At 38.3% G+C, this 17,103-nt stretch overlaps 1 protein-coding gene and 1 pseudogene across 1 annotated transcript; both read right to left on the reverse strand.

Moving 5' to 3' along the window:
• Positions 1 to 6,513: 6,513 nt before the first annotated feature.
• Positions 6,514 to 11,596, reverse strand: LOC145228064 (uncharacterized). The gene is made up of 8 exons (XM_080093043.1): positions 11,533 to 11,596; positions 10,823 to 10,945; positions 10,207 to 10,497; positions 9,695 to 9,808; positions 9,077 to 9,367; positions 7,750 to 8,037; positions 7,237 to 7,350; positions 6,514 to 6,911 (listed from the first exon to the last, which is right to left on the reverse strand). The coding sequence occupies exons 1-8, from the start codon at positions 11,594 to 11,596 to the stop codon at positions 6,556 to 6,558; spliced, it is 1,641 nt and encodes a 546-aa protein (XP_079949169.1). The 3' UTR covers positions 6,514 to 6,555.
• Positions 11,597 to 14,197: 2,601 nt separating this feature from the next.
• Positions 14,198 to 17,084, reverse strand: LOC145228065 (uncharacterized; annotated as a pseudogene).
• Positions 17,085 to 17,103: the final 19 nt, after the last annotated feature.

Here is a 17,103-nt window from a genome sequence, read left to right on the forward strand (position 1 = left end):
TTGATATTGTTTCCGAAAAGAAACAAGAACGAACCAAGCAGCAGATAATAAAGAACCAGGGCAATTTCGTTTCGTATTGTCGACAACATCACTACTTGGTTACAGCGAGTAAGGCTTGTCAGATTATTGTAGATTTTCCTCACTTTTGCTGCACTTGTGCTGCGATTGATTAAATTTGGCCCCTCACCTTCATTCAAAACTTGGGTAATTTCAGGTTCAGAAAGAACAAGATCACTTCCCATTTGCAAGACATCACCAAAAGTTTTAACCGAAGTGTTGACCACAGGCACATACAACCACCAATGGTTGGCAAGATAAATAATTATAACTGTTAGAAGAATCCACCAGCCAAAAATCCTCTGTAAAAATGGTATAACTTGGTGCTGACATTCATCCTTTACAAATAGATACACTTCGTCTTCTACTGAAGCCTCACAAGTTGTTGAAACATTGCTAGGGTTTGGAATGCACATAGACTCTGACCCATAGCCACGGAATGCGTAAAGTGAAAAGAGAAACATTACAAGGTTGCAGATTTTTGAACCAGTTTCCCACCAAGGACGGGCATTGGAACGGCTAAGAACATCAGAAAGAACTTCAAGTTTTGCAAAATATTCCGACATTTCGACACAGAAACAAACTGCTTTGGGAGCTTTTAGACACCTCAAACATTTACAGTTGTCTTAGTTGTGTTAAATAGAGTTGGGTTTCGCTATGCAGTTAGCCGTAGGTAGAATTTCCTCGGCTCATTTCCGCATGTTCATGCGTCATAACATGAGATATAGCTTATGTAGCTTTAGATGTGTATGCGTAGGATACCTTTTACAATAACTGGAAAGTATCATTGAAAACATTTGCAGATACATTATTTAAAGATTGCAACGGTGGTTTCCTTCATTCAATCTTTTACTTTGTTTACAGCGCCGGTAAATATTCGTAATAATTTACAGTAAACCGAACAAGAAAAGCGATGCAAACAAAAAAGGATCAGCTTGAACCACACGTGGTTATAACTTGTAGCTGATCCCAACTATTTGAAATAAGATTTCGTATCGGCAAATAAAGTAAGTAATTATGAAGCGCTGTGAAAATAAATCAACCACACGATGAAAAAAGAAACGAGCAAAACAGTGTATTATTGCAATCAGCTTCAGGCAATTATTGCGGGCTGCGGAGAAAAAAACTCAGCGGGCAGGATAATCAATGAAGAGCATTGGAAGCAATAAAGGCAGTAATTAAAGCAAAACACCCCGTGGAATGTAAACAGTAGACCTCGTGGTACTGCATACCAAACATACCAGATACCACGTGCACGAACTGCGATGGACTTCATTGTGATTGTTGCTTTAAGCATGTGTCCACAAAAAAGAGCTTCAGATTGCGCTGAAACGCAGCCAGTCCGGCTTTTGAATTGGTAATGTTACAAGGTAAATCATTTTGTGCATTTGTACCGAAGAGTATGTTGGCCGCGACTGGTAAAGACTCTGGGAATGAAAAACTTTTGTTGGACGGCATGTCTTGTTGCATGTTTATGAATAGTTGATGTGGAAATGAAGAGTTTATCAAATAGTGGAGGTTTCGTGACTGCCATGGGGATTTCATAATTGACTGTTATGTTTGGGCATAATGAGTGCACCGAAACCGGCTGATTGTTGAGTTTAGACGTAAGTTTCGATGCGGACGCAGGTGGGTTGCATGCCATCCCACACTATCTGCATCATTACCTTACCACACGTTGTTCTGATGCAGGGGTCGGCAACCCCTGGCACGCGAGGTGGTTTTTCATGGCAAGCCAACCGATTTGCCTGTTTATATTGAAGTAACAACTTAACCTGTTACACTGTTTGTTTATGGTTTATATTAGGCCATTGTCTTAAAATTCAGCCTTACATACACAAAACACTCTGCTTTCTCTTTATTATTGATATCTGCTGGCACGAACCACTACTATTTAGAAAAAACGTTGGCACGCGAGGTCATTAACACATGGAAATAACAAGTAAATTGGCACACGTAACGTAAAAGGTTGTCCACACGTTGTTCTGATGTTTGCCAACTACAAACAGCATGTATCTAAGACTGTAACTGTTGATGCTACTCAATTCGTTTTGAACCAGAAGCTTTTACAACTGGTGTAAGCAACATAGAAAACAAAACACAGTTATTGGGGTATGCAATGTTTATTAATATACAATAGTTTCAAACGTGGCTACATTTGGCACTTTGAATAGTTGAGGAAGCATCTTTCTTGTAACTTTAACCTCCAATGGAGATGGGAAACGGAATTGAAAACGTAAAAGCTACAAAAACAAAACATTTCTGACTGTTTTGGATGATGGTGTTTGAAAGAGGAAATGTGAGAAGCAAAATGTGGTAGACATGTGGATTTGTTTATGTCTACATGCAGTGGCATTTTCAGTAAAAATGAAAATATACCTTACAGCAAATATTTTATACCTAAAAATTGAAAAAATAGTACAAAAGAGAAAGGATGAGTTGACTATTTGACATTTTACTGACTTCTGAGTTTCAAAATGAATCTTTTAAGGACTTATGTTCAGTTTGTGTTTACCAAAACAATTGATTTTTTTCCAGTCTTCTACTTACGACAACAGAATCTGATCTCGTAGTCGTGGCATTTTCCCTTGTTGTCAACGTTATTACATCTCAATCCTTTCTCCGTCGCAGTGTAAGCGATCACATTTTGCCCGGCAAGTCTGTAATCTACTTTGCTTGACTTTACTCTTGCCTCTATAGCTGAAGGGTGCGAACAGATTTTGTATTTCGCTTTCAGATCGGCAAACGTTTCGCAATCGCAAGTCCCGCTCGGGTCGTCTCGGTCGTAGAAGGGAGTCCAGAAGCTGAAGAACCTGCAGACCGGTTTCACGACTGTGAAAGAAAACAAAAATGTACAAATTACAAAGTACCAGAAGGCACCAAGACCCATTGCTAATGTTTCAAAAAAGTTTCCACTCTCATTTGTTGTTAGAACTTATACGTGTGCTTACGAGGCTTCACAATGTTTTCTACCTGTTCGTTTTCCATTGTATTAATTTCTAGTTATAGAGTATAGTTTATAGATGTACCTTCAGGAACTGTAATTGCAAACATTTAAATCAAATTTGCGTATCCAAATTGTTCATTTTGATTAATAAGGTAGAGATCATTCAATTGGCATCTTGCAAGTTTATTAAAAGAGACATTCGAGTGTTGTGTCGCATTTCTTGTTGCATGCGACTGGACGGTGATGTAACAAAGCAGGACCAAACCGTTGTGACGTCATAAATTTGCTTTATTGTAACACAAATAGAAACAAAGGTTATTAGAAACAGTCTATTTTTTGCTTTAAGCCTCAACTCATTCTTGTATATGTTATATATGAGTAACAAGAAACTCATTTTTACAGCATGTGTATCCGTTTCCAAGGTAACCATCATTGCATTCACACTTGAAGCTTCCGGGAAGATTCGTGCATTTCGCGTTCACGTGACACGGGTTGGATGCGCATTCGTCAATCTCTGAACATGATCGGAAATAATATAAACATGAAAATACACAAATTACGAAAGTTAGGATTGCTATTTTTAACAAATATTACTTGCAGAATTATTCGATAAGATAACAAAAGTCAATTAGAACACACGAACAACTGGCAGCTTATTTTACTATTTTGCTACTTTATGCACCAGGGTTGTATTTGTTCACAGAAACTAAAGATGCCTATAAAGTTCAGCAAAATATATATTTTATGTGCAATCATTGAGAAGTCGGGCCTGAATCCCTTCTCTGAATAGTGTATTGATATGTTGCGTTAATTGAATTTAACTACAGCAGAAAATCACAATGCATTCTGAATATATCTGATGTTGCTCTTGACGCCACAACTTACTACAGCAGAATCTGATCTCATAATCCAAGCAGTGATTCACGTTGTCGGCGTTATTACATCGCAAGCCTTTCTCGGTCGCTGTTCCCGCTACGATGACTTGCCCAGTGAGTCGATAATCGAGTCCACTCGATTTTACTCGGCCTTGGATGGCGATCGGGGAGGAGCAGATTGCACCGGGGTTTTCCCTTCTCAAGTCGGCGAATGTTTCACAATCGCAATTTCCGCTTGGGTTGTCGCGATCAAAGTATTGTGTCCATTGGTAACCATGGGAACACTTGGGGGTTAGATCTAATAGGCATAAAGTTGGTTAATTAAAAGGCATAAAGTTGGTAGCCATTCTGGCAGAATTTCCAGCTAAGTTGCAAACTTAGCCTATGACCGAACCCGTGTGGTTTTGCAAAGTTGCTGGCCGCTATTGCCGTCACGGGTTCAAATCCCACCACAGGTGAGTTTTTCTTGGGCGGAACGCTTGACGGCCGGCTTGATTTGATATGAAACTTCTTGCGGGAATACAATAATTCAAATTGATACAAGAATAGCCTCGGGTCCGTTTTACGGCTGGTGTGTTCTAACCGAGTGTAATTGTTAGGTAACTGTCGCAGCTGAACACCAACTGCTCAATCCCTTTGAAGTTGTACTTACAGTGTCCATTGAGTCAAACTAAATCATCTGAACATACAACCGCCCAAAGAAGGCAATTATGTCGGAAAAAGGGCTAACCGAACTTTGTTTATTAGTTGCAACCTGATATGACTGGTCACAAAGTTTTCTGTGCCCAAATTACTAAGTATGAATGATTTTTGATACAAATTACAGCAATTAAATCCATCGCCAATGTGTTCAGGATTACATTGACATCTGAAACTTCTTGGTGTGTTGGTGCAGCGGGCGTTGGCGTGGCAGGAGGAACTTGCACATTCATTTACATTGTCGGTTTTGGGAAGTTGTATATAGTCCAAAACCACAGGAGTTAGATCGATTGGTTTTAATTAATTTTTATTCTAAAAAGTTGGCAGTGAAGGTCATGGAAGGCATTATTTTATATGTATCTGTGGCCTCCAAACTTGTTTTGGTCCACCTTAACTGTCGGGTCTATGGAAATTCAGATCCGTTTTCTATTATTTTATTCTTTGTCACACATTATATCGAATATGAATCCAAATTCAAGTAAGTTACAAAGATGCGATTACATAACGGGTCAGATTTCCTTAAAAATGTGACCGTTGATGCTCAATCCTATATAAGCTTATACATACAGGGTTGCCATACCGTCCTTATTTCTAAGATTTGTCCTTATTTTGAAGGGCTATGTCTTAGAAAAGTTCATTGTCCTTAATTATTTCTAAGAAATGTCCTTGTTTTTGACTTGAGTCCTTCTTTTGTCTTATTTTAAACAACTACAAGTCAAATCCCTGCTACAAGTAAAAGTAAACCTAGACCTGCGCTGTTGTAAGATGCAAAAAGTATTTTCTACGAACAATTAGGAGTTACTGCAATGGATTGTTTCTGGGCAAAACATTGCATATGATGTATCATAGCTCGTATAAATGCAAAGATTTGTTCAAAAACGTTTAAATCGTTTCATATAAAAATATAATTTTTCATTTGTCCTTATTTTTGGTTTCAAGTCGATGGCAACCCTGTATATATATATTTATGAAATCAATAAAAAGTAACACGTTAATGATATGACAGAATCTACATACAGATTCCGCACAACTGCAGACCTCGCATCACACAACTTAACACACCAATCTAGAGCGCATGGTGTAAAGCGCAACAGAACTGCCACTTAAAAAGGCGCGCTGAATACACGCACGCTTTTAGCACGGAGCCAGGTGCGCCAAAGGCAATAAATCGTCTGTTTGTGAACAAAAGCAACACTGTCCGTAACAGTATCTTCAAAATCCATTTCTTCGTGATTTCAATTTACATGAACATTTTGTCACGTTTTTTGGCAATTTGTTTTTAATTGCATTGATATGAATTTTTATAAGCCTCAATTCTCTCGCGCTTGGAATCTTCTGATGGACCTTTATGATCGTTCAAAGTTTTATGCAAAACATAATTTGGTAAGGTTTGAACTCGCAACCTTATGACTAGGGCAAGTTTTTGTTGCACTAAAAACGTGAGAAAGTTGCACTTAATTTCAACAAAAGTTGCAGTAAAAAGTTGCATTTATGCATACTTCTTGGAGTTAAAATGACTAGCGGGCCGCAGGTTGGACAATCCCTGCCTTAGACTGTCATCTTAACAGATATCAAGGTTATCGCTTCTTACTTGCAAAATAACTAATGAACTTTTATATAAAACTTTATGCTTGGCTGGGGTTGTTGAACTTCTAGCTTACAAGCCAACTGTTGCGTCATAGATAACATTGAGATGCAGCTAATCCATCACATAGCTCTTTGTTATGCAAATCAAACAGAATAGAACCATACTAAAAATAGTCTTATAGCATGTTCTTTAAATCACTCCTTTACATTTTGCGCAATACTTGATAAAAGTTGCAGTCAAAAGTTGCACGAAAAATAGAAAAAAGTTGCAAAAAGTTGCAACATAAAACTCCTACAAACAGCTTATCACATCATACTACATAAATTCTGAGTATTTCGGAAGCTGCCGGAAGCTGTAAAAAAAAGTTGCAAAAGTTGCAAAAACTTGCCCTACTTATGACTAATGCACAACATTTTTTCATGATTTTTCAATGTGGGTTTGGACTTCAACTTACCACAGCAGAATCTGATCTCATAATCCAAGCAGTGATTCACGTTGTCGGCGTTATTACATCGCAAGCCTTTCTCGGTCGCTGTTCCCGCTACGATGACTTGCCCAGTGAGTCGATAATCGAGTCCACTCGATTTTACTCGGCCTTGGATGGCGGTCGGGGAGGAGCAGATCGCACCGGGGTTTTCCCTTCTCAAGTCGGCGAATGTTTCACAATCGCAATTTCCGCTTGGATTGTCGCGATCAAAGTATTGTGTCCAAGCGTAACCAGGTCTTGAGCACGTGGGAACTGGAACTGAAATACATAATAGGTTTTGAACATTATGATGTTTTTCTCAGAAGGTGGAGTCGAGGGCAGACAAAATCCAAAAACGACTGCCCGCTTGAATGTCTCTTTTAACCAAACTTGTTGAATTTAAACCAATTTGTGTTCTCAATGATATAATCGTTGGTTGCTGCACATTGATTATCGTGTTTCGGTAACCATGGACATACATACGGGACATTAACTTGTGTAGCTTAAGTAGGCATCAATGTGGCATTAACGTAACATACGATGCATTTGCGTTATTTTTGTTCATCATTTCTGTAACTTAAAATTTTTAAACTAAACAATTTACCGCATTTGTATCCGTTGCCGAAGTATCCTGAGTTGCATTGACATCTGAAACTTCCTGGTGTGTTGGTGCAGCGGGCGTTGGCGTGACATGGTGAACTTGCACATTTATTCACATCTGCAAAAATTTACATCTTTTTTGTCGGTAATGGGAAGTTGTGTACGTTTCAAAACCACAGGAGTCAGAGCCATTGGTTTTTATTAACATTTTATTCCAAAAGTTTATCAGTGACGTCATGAAGGACATTATTTTATTTGTATCTTTAAAATCCATTTCTTCGTGATTTCAATTTACATGAACATTTTGTCACGTTGTTTTGTCAATTTGTTTTTAATCGCATTGATTTGATATTTTTAAAGCCTCAATTCTCTCGCGCTTGGAATCTTTTAATAAACCTTTATGATTGTTGAAAGTTTTATGGAAAACATAGTTTGGTGGGATTTGAACTCGCAACCTTACGACTAATGCACAACATTTTTTCATGATTTTTCAATGTGGGTTTGGACTTCAACTTACCACAGCAGAATCTGATCTCATAATCCAAGCAGTGATTCACGTTGTCGGCGTTATTGCATCGCAAGCCTTTCTCGGTCGCTGTTCCCGCTACGATGACTTGCCCAGTGAGCCGATAATCGAGTCCACTCGATTTTACTCGGCCTTGGATGGCGGTCGGGGAGGAGCAGATCGCACCGGGGTTTTCCCTTCTCAAGTCGGCGAATGTTTCACAATCGCAATTTCCGCTTGGGTTGTCGCGATCAAAGTATTGTGTCCATTGGTAACCATTGGAACACTCGGGAGTTAGATCTAATAGGCATAAAGTTGGTTAATTAAAAGGCATAAAGTTGGTAGCTATTCCGGCAGAATTTCCAGCTAAGTTGCAAACTTAGCCTATGACCGAACCCGTGTGGTTTTGCAAAGTTGCTGACCGCTATTGCCGTCACGGGTTCAAATCCCACCACAGGTGAGTTTTTCATGGGCGGAACTCTTGACGGCCGGCTTGATTTGATATAAAACTCCTTGCGGGAATAGAATAATTCAAATTGATACAAGAAAAGCCTCGGGTCCGTTTTACGGCTGGTGTGTTCTAACCGAGTGTAATTGTTAGGTAACTGTCGCAGCTGAACACCAGCTGCTCAACCCCTTTGAATTTGTACTTACAGTGTCCATTGAGTCAAACTAAATCATCTGAACATACAACTGCCCAAAGTAGGCAGATATTTCAGAAATAAAAGCTAACCAAACTTTGTTTATTAGTTGCAACCTGATATGACTGGTCACAAAGTTTTCTGTGCCCAAATAAGTAAGTGTGAATGATTTTTTGATACAAATTACAGCAATTAAATCCATCGCCAATGTATTCAGGATTACATTGGTATCTGAAACTTCCTGGTGTGTTGGTGCAGCGGACGTTGGCGTGACAGGGGCAACTTGTACAATCATTAACATCCAAAAAAATTACAAGTTTTTTGTCGATTTTGGGAAGTTGTATATAGTCCAAAACCACAGGAGTTAGATCTATTGGTTTTAATTAATTTTTATTCTGAAACTTTGACAGTAAGATCATGGAAGGCATTATTTTATTTGTATCTTTAAAATCCATTTCTTCGTGTTTTCATTGTACATGAACATTTTGTCACGTTTTTTTGGCAATTTGTTTTTAATTGCATTGATATGAATTTTTTTAAGCCTCAATTCTCTCGCGCTTGGAATCTTCTGATAGACCTTTATGATCGTTGAAAGTTTTATGCAAAACATAGTTTGGTGAGATTTGAACTCACAACCTTATGACTAATGCACAACATTTTTTCATGATTTTTCAATGTGGGTTTGGACTTCAACTTACCACAGCAGAATCTGATCTCATAATCCAAGCATTGCTTCTTATTGTCGGCGTTATTACATCGCAAGCCTTTCTCGGTCGCTGTTCCCGCTACGATGACTTGCCCAGTGAGTCGATAATCGAGTCCACTCGACTTTACTCGGCCTTGGATGGCGGTCGGGGAGGAGCAGATCGCACCGGGGTTTTCCCTTCTCAAGTCGGCGAATGTTTCACAATCGCAATTTCCGCTTGGGTTGTCGCGATCAAAGTATTGTGTCCATTTGTAACCAGGTCTCGAGCACGTGGGAATTGGAACTGAAATACATGATAGGGTTTAAACATTACGATGTTTTTTCTCAGAAGGTGCTGAGTCGAGGGCGGATAAAAATCCAAAAAGGACTTCTCGCTTGAATGTCTTTTTTAACCAGGCTTGTTGAGTTCAAACCGATTTGTGTTCTCAATGATAATCCTTGGTTGCTGCACATTGAATACCGTGTTTCGGTAACCATGGACATACATACAGGAAATTAACTTGTGTAGCTTAAGTAGGCATCAATGTGGCATTAACGTAACATACGATGCATTTGCGTTATTTTTGTTCATCATTTCTGTAACTTAAAATTTTTAAACTAAACAATTTACCGCATTTGTATCCGTTGCCGAAGTATCCTGAGTTGCATTGACATCTGAAACTTCCTGGTGTGTTGGTGCAGCGGGCGTTGGCGTGGCATGGTGAACTTGCACATTTATTCACATCTGAAAAATTTACATCTTTTTTGTCGGTAATGGGAAGTTGTGTACGTTTCAATAACACAGGAGTCAGAGCCATTGGTTTTTATTAACATTTTATTCTAAAAGTTTAGCAGTGACGTCATGAAGGACATTATTTTATTTGTATCTTCAAAATCCATTTCTTCGTGTTTTCAATTTACATGAACATTTTGTCACGTTGTTTTGTCAATTTGTTTTCAATCGCATTGATTTGATATTTTTAAAGCCTCAATTCTCTCGCGCTTGGAATCTTTTAATAAACCTTTATGATTGTTGAAAGTTTTATGGAAAACATAGTTTGGTGGGATTTGAACTCGCAACCTTACGACTAATGCACAACATTTTTTCATGATTTTTCAATGTGGGTTTGGACTTCAACTTACCACAGCAGAATCTGATCTCATAATCCAAGCAGTGATTCACGTTGTCGGCGTTATTACATCGCAAGCCTTTCTCGGTCGCTGTTCCCGCTACGATGACTTGCCCAGTGAGTCGATAATCGAGTCCACTCGATTTTACTCGGCCTTGGATGGCGGTCGGGGAGGAGCAGATCGCACCGGGGTTTTCCCTTCTCAAGTCGGCGAATGTTTCACAATCGCAATTTCCGCTTGGATTGTCGCGATCAAAGTATTGTGTCCATTTGTAACCAGGTCTCGAGCACGTGGGATTTGGAACTGAAATACATGATAGGGTTTAAACATTACGATGTTTTTTCTCAGAAGGTGGAGTCGAGGGCGGATAAAAATCCAAAAAGGACTTCTCGCTTGAATGTCTTTTTTAACCGGGCTTGTTGAGTTCAAACCGATTTGTGTTCTCAATGATAATCCTTGGTTGCTGCACATTGAATACCGTGTTTCGGTAACCATGGACATACATACAGGAAATTAACTTGTGTAGCTTAAGTAGGCATCAATGTGGCATTAACGTAACATACGATGCATTTGCGTTATTTTTGTTCATCATTTCTGTAACTTAAAATTTTTAAACTAAACAATTTACCGCATTTGTATCCGTTGCCGAAGTATCCTGAGTTGCATTGACATCTGAAACTTCCTGGTGTGTTGGTGCAGCGGGCGTTGGCGTGACATGAGGACATTGCACATTTGTTCACATGTGGAAAAACTGAAATACATAATAGGTTTTGAACATTATGATGTTTTTCTCAGAAGGTGGAGTCGAAGGCTGATGAAACTCCAAAAAGGACTTCTCGCTTAAATGTCTCTTTTAACCAAACTTGTTGAATTTAAACCGATTTGTGTTGTCAATGATAAACCTCGGTTGCTGCACATTGAATACCGTGTTTCGGCAACCATCACTTTCGTCAATCTCTGCATGGTTGAAAAACATTTTTTTCACCAATTCTATTTGTGTAAGCTACTGAAGATGCCTATTACTTAGGTGAAACATGTGTGCCTTCAATAAATAGCAGATGACTTCAGACTTACTATTATTTGAAGTTTGTGAATTCATCAAGTATAAATTTGAGAAATTTGTTTTTTCTCTTCATTTTTTTCCATTTTTTCATTATTTCAAAATATTGTTTCTGTACGAAAAACGAAAATTTGTTGCTGGTGTATGTTCGTTTTCTTTTTACGAATTGAGTTAGCAGGGGTGGTATATAAGACCAATTTAGACCTGCTGAAATAATTCCGTAACAGTTCCCAAATACCGCACCAACATATCAAAACAAACTACACATTAACACTTACCTGCAAAAACAGTAAAGCAGCAAAAGCACAAAATTATCAAAGTCGATTCTCGTTTTTCAACCATCTTGATTCGACTTGTTATCAAGCTTCTGTATTCATCTGCTCGAAGGTTTCAGCTTTTATAGCGAAAGTTTTGCTACAAAAAACAACAAAAACGGGTTTATTCACTTGCGCCTTGGGTATTTTCGAATGCTGAAATGCGTTCGCAAACTTATGTACGAATAACAAATCTCTTGAATTTGTGGTCAAGTTCTAAATTTTGCACTTGAATCTGAATTCGCACTTGAATTTAAAGTTCAAGTTCCGAATTTTGCGCAACAACAAAACTACTTGATCGTTTAATGCAGCACCTGACGATCGAACTTTTTGATTGTATGAAATTCGGCCCAACGCCTCACATGACAATTTGGCCCATATAAAACACCATGAATTAACCAATTCTTACCTCTAAAATACGAGCCATCATGTCTGCAAAATATTAGAACTTTAGTAAAGCTTACGGATTTTGAAAGTGTTGTTGCAATGCCATAAACCGGTTCATTTGCATCAACAACACAACATTTAGCTGAAAACATCGATCAGAAAGGGAACTTCAGGTTCGGCCTGATTCGGCCGAATCTATTCGGTCTCGTTGCCGACTATTTGGTTTCGGCCCGAACTTTCTGAGGCGGGTTCGGTGCATCACTAGTTTTGACGATCTGGGGCCAAGGAGCAAGTATGGCACTTGCATTTGAATTATCTTCCATGGAATGCATGTAGCGACGTAATAATGCATTTTTTGTATTGTAATGGTCATAATGGAACACAAAATAAGTTAGTTTAAATCAAATAGCTTAACTTTTTGACTGCTTTTCGATGTTTATTTTGTTAATGCTCATAATCGTTTACTTTTATTAATGTTTATAAAACGGCTTCGCAACCCTCGGTATAATGACAAACGACCCCCCAAGGTTTGGTTGAAAAACCACTGCTCTACACAGACCCAAATCAAAATTCTGTACGACAATATAGCAAGAAAGTCAAGTATGCCAAACGAAACGACTTTGCTCATTATAACAAGAAAAGCAAATACGTGATGACAGGTTGCCGTGTAAAATAAAATCATAGCACTTTCGCAATCAGCAGGCTGGTTCCGGCAACACCGAAACTAAAAGAAATGCTATGGCACTGTGAAAGTGATGAACTAGGATGTTTCTTTAAAACAACGTCACAAACAACTGCCATACATGTATTATCTGGGGACGTAAAATTAAAATATTTTCTGCAAATCCAGGGTTGGAAGTCAGGCTGAGATTTTGCGGTCGAGTTTGGGCTTTATTGCAAAAAGATCGGGTCTGCTGACAAGTGTAATCAAATCTATATTTTTGCAATAGAAAATATCGTAAAAGCAAATGACGATTTTTTTAAATAGATTTTTCGACAATCAGACAACAAGCCGAAAACTAAAAATTGTCCTTTGTCGTGTCATTATGCAATAAAACGAAACGCATTAGTGGAAAACGGGGTCTTCGGTAGGTAAACAAAGAAGTGGCAAAAAGTAAACAAAAGCAGTAAGGATAACAATGTAATGCACAAATTAAAATTGTTTACAAACAGACAGGTAAATTTGAACAGCATTAAAAAACTGCTGACGAGCTGATAATTGGCATTGAAGGTTTTGTTGTTTGTAATCTAAACGTTGACAAACACAGCGGCGATATTGTTTAGAGCAGTGGTTGCCTGAGGCCGTGAGATGGGGGTCTGTGGAGGCATTTTTAGTATCATTACCCAACAGTAAAATATTGTTCAGTTTCCAAACCGTTTTTACAATCCTTCATACGAGTGCAAACTGTTTATCAAACCTTTGGGTCAGGAACAAGTAATTTTTTTGTGATTGTTACATCCATTGTGACATCACAACACACACGAAAAATAAAGTTTATAGTTCTTTGTTTCAAGTTTTGTGCGCCAGAAAATTTTTATCTTTATTGCATTGACTGCTACCGTACAGAACTTCATTGAGATTTAAAGACTGTGAAGGTTGATTAAAATTCTGCCCCGAAGAGCGAAAGTATAATAACGTATAATGCAAGAAACGAAAAACATAGAAAAACTTGGGGTATATTATGTTGGGGGTCCGCAGACCTATGAAATTTATAAAAGGGGTCCGTGACTACAAAAAGGTTGGGAACCACTGGTGTCACGAATTTATTTACATTGCGTATGTGCCTTTGTGCAAATTGGTAGTGCGTGGTTACAGCAAGTGGCTGATGGCAACATGCCTGTGACTGCCCGCGTCTTTTACGAGGTACACGTTGTGTTTTGCGCCTGACAGTTTTTTGACTTGTTTTTGCGGCGCCAGTCATTCGGTTTTGGAAACTTTTACTGTGTGGACCTATGTTGTTAAAAAAGAAAATATTGACTTTGAAACTGAGCTTCTGGGTATCAACCGAAAAGCTCAAAAGGTTATCTTTTAAGATCGTATTAAATAAACGCGACAAACTGGTTTAGAGGTTATGTTCAGTGGGCTATGCCCAAGTCTTAGCATACAATTGACTGCAAGTAATTTGTGTTGACATCCTTGCAGGTGCAATATATTAATTGATAGTGTAAAGAAATGCCTTTTAAGTTTAATTTTTAACGCTGAAAATGACTTTGAGCAGCGAATTTCTTGTGGAAGCCCCCTTCATGAATCACAACTTTTCTTGTTGGCATGATGAATCAGAACTTTTTTATGTAATTTTTTTGTGATTGCGTGGAAGTCGGTAGATGCCTTGTAATGTTTGCATTTTAAGCCAGGGCCCGGCCAGCAAGAGAATATTTTTTTCTTTTTTCATTGTAACAAACTTCACAACAATTAGGACTGGTTTTGGCCGATCATTAGGTCCAATATTTGCTTTTAAAGACTAATTTCAATCTTAGTGAGATCTGAACTGCAAATAATGTGTTTGGTTCGGAAATTCGACAAAAGATTGTTGCGGGATGCCGTGAAACAGTAAATTAAACTCTTTTGAGCGCAGTTGTCCACAACACGCTCTTGCTTCAAATAAAGTTGCTTATCCCGGAGGTTGTTTTCTAACGAAATTCTTTGCCTTCGAGCTCATCAATGCGTTAAAGTGCATACCCGAGGCTAGTTTCAGCTTGTCTGACGCGTTGCCGCAGATCATTTTCGATTAAGGTCAGGCGCCGATCCATGGATTGCATGAGGTTGAGCAAGTCACGTATCGTAGGCCTAGAGTTTTCGCTTGGTTCAGCACTTGTATTAGTTCTCTAAATTTTTCTTATACCGTAACGGTATTCATGATTCGTGTCTCAAATAAGTTTCGAGGTTTGCTACAGGAGATATTACTAGAAATCTTGACTTTGAAATCATCAACATAAAGCGTATAGAATATAGAGCAGCGGTTCCCAAACTGGGGTCCGCGGTCCTTTAGGGGTTCGTGAGGCAATTTTGGGGGGACCGCGAAGCGGTTGAAGTAATTCTATAATTCTCAGTTTGTGGCACAAACTTACTTTGTGCCACTAAATAAGTTTAAATCAAAGTATAATTAAAAATCGACTGTCTCCATTGCTAAACAATAGCCTTTATTGTTTGACAACTATCAAAAATGCAATTGTTCGCGCACAATCGTAATGCTTTTTGTCTTGTCTGTGATGTCACAAGCTGTCTTTGGATGATTTTTTTGCGCAATTTTGCATAACCAGCTAAAATCCTGGAATCAACTTTCGTTTTATGAAATACACATTTAGGCTTAAGGACCGCGAGCCATCGAAATAATGGCAAAGGGACCGTTTTGAAAAAAATATGAAAAAGTTTGGGAACCACTGATATAGAGAAACTTATAGCAACTACAGCAGTTCCAAAAACACGTCCGTCCAGCACGACGACTGATTTGTGACGCGATTTAAATGTTTCCAACTTTTAAAGTGGTTTAAAATTCTGATTTAAATTCCAAATCGACCAAAAATGCATTTTGACTGTGCTTTGTCTAAAGACACGCATGTTTAAAATTATTATGATAAACAAAGTACGGGTGGACATATTTGTTAAAGGGTGCGTTTAACTTTGCTCCCTTATTGTTTTCAAGCTTACACGTTTCCCACGTCTGATGTTTTTCATTGAACAAGATCTTTGCAGCAAAACAGCGGGTACATTGAATATGTAAAGCGATTATAAGCTGCATGAAAACGTGGTAATCGTTTGTTTGTCTCGTTTGTTTATCGCGTTTGACCTTCAACTGTGACGTAACAAGTGTTTGGGCCAGTACACGAGTCTTGCCGGCGGCTTAGTTAGTTATCGTGTCAACAGATTACGTCAGAATGAGAAAACAAGTTTCTTCTGGAAGTTGGTAATGAAATGCTGCTTCACCCACGTGCACATGCCTTTCATTGTTTTTCCAATAATTGATTTCACCCCTATCAAGCAATCGACCAATTATGCACCTTCTTATTTGAACGAGGTTAAACAAGTCTTGCATAAAGTCGTGATTTTAAAATTGCAAACAATAGCGCTTCTGGTCTTCGTTTGTGGGTAGCGAGGCAATAGGGAAAATTCTGCACTTGACCAACAATGAAAGGCGAAAAGGTTCACAAACAATGCAAAAGAATGTAATGGTTTCATGCAAAACGTTAGTGACGTCATTCAATAAGATATATATTGACTCTTCTCTAAAATTTTGGAAGCTAATCTTAACAGAATCTATGTAAGAAGTTAAGTAAAAGAGTAACAGAAGACAACATAAGCATTGCAATCCACCTGCAGAATAAAAAATTCTGCTTCAACAAAATTACCATAATCTGACTGTTGTGCAATGTGCATAACTGTGCAGAGATGTCTTGGTTTGCTATTTTCAACAAAATTGTGGGTTACTTTTTGTTTTATAACCGAAAATAATAACGCTTAGGTAGGGTAAAGTACATAAACGGCCTTCGTTTTTTTTAGTTGCACTATTTGCAGTTGTTAAAGGAGCAAAAATATGCAATTATCATGGCGACAATGTTTCTTAATCTCTAATTACTTTACAAAAGAACATTACATAATGAGTATAAACATTACATAATAAGTATATATAAAAGCTATTACATAATAAGTTTGCTTCGGATAGTGCACACTGTTTCGACCCATACGGTTTTATTTCACACTGTTTCGGAACTATGATTTGTTATGTTGAACGGTAGGACGCTTCCAAGTTAAAATTTGTAAGATTTTGTGGAAATTAGATGTTTTGTCGGTTTTACACTTTTCGCAGTCCACGCCAATACGCTGTATTTATTTATCACAATCTCAACGCCGGGGATTAAAGCCGCGATTAAAGCCCCAAGGCAATTATATTATTATCCAATAACGACATAATTTTCAGCTGAGACCTTACTGATTTGTACATAGTGACGTCATTAAATATCTACGTAAAAATAATGCACATAAACTCTGACCCGTAGCCGCGGAATGCGTAAAGTGAAAACAGAAACATTACAAGGTTGCAGATTTTTGAACCAGTTTCCCACCAAGGCCGACTGTTGGAACGGCAGAGAACATCAGAGAGAAATTCAAGTTTCGTAAAGTATTCCGACATTACGATATTAGAACAAACT

Source organism: Phallusia mammillata, chromosome 5, assembly GCF_965637545.1.
Source record: "Phallusia mammillata chromosome 5, kaPhaMamm4.hap1.1, whole genome shotgun sequence".
NCBI lineage: Eukaryota > Metazoa > Chordata > Ascidiacea > Phlebobranchia > Ascidiidae > Phallusia > Phallusia mammillata.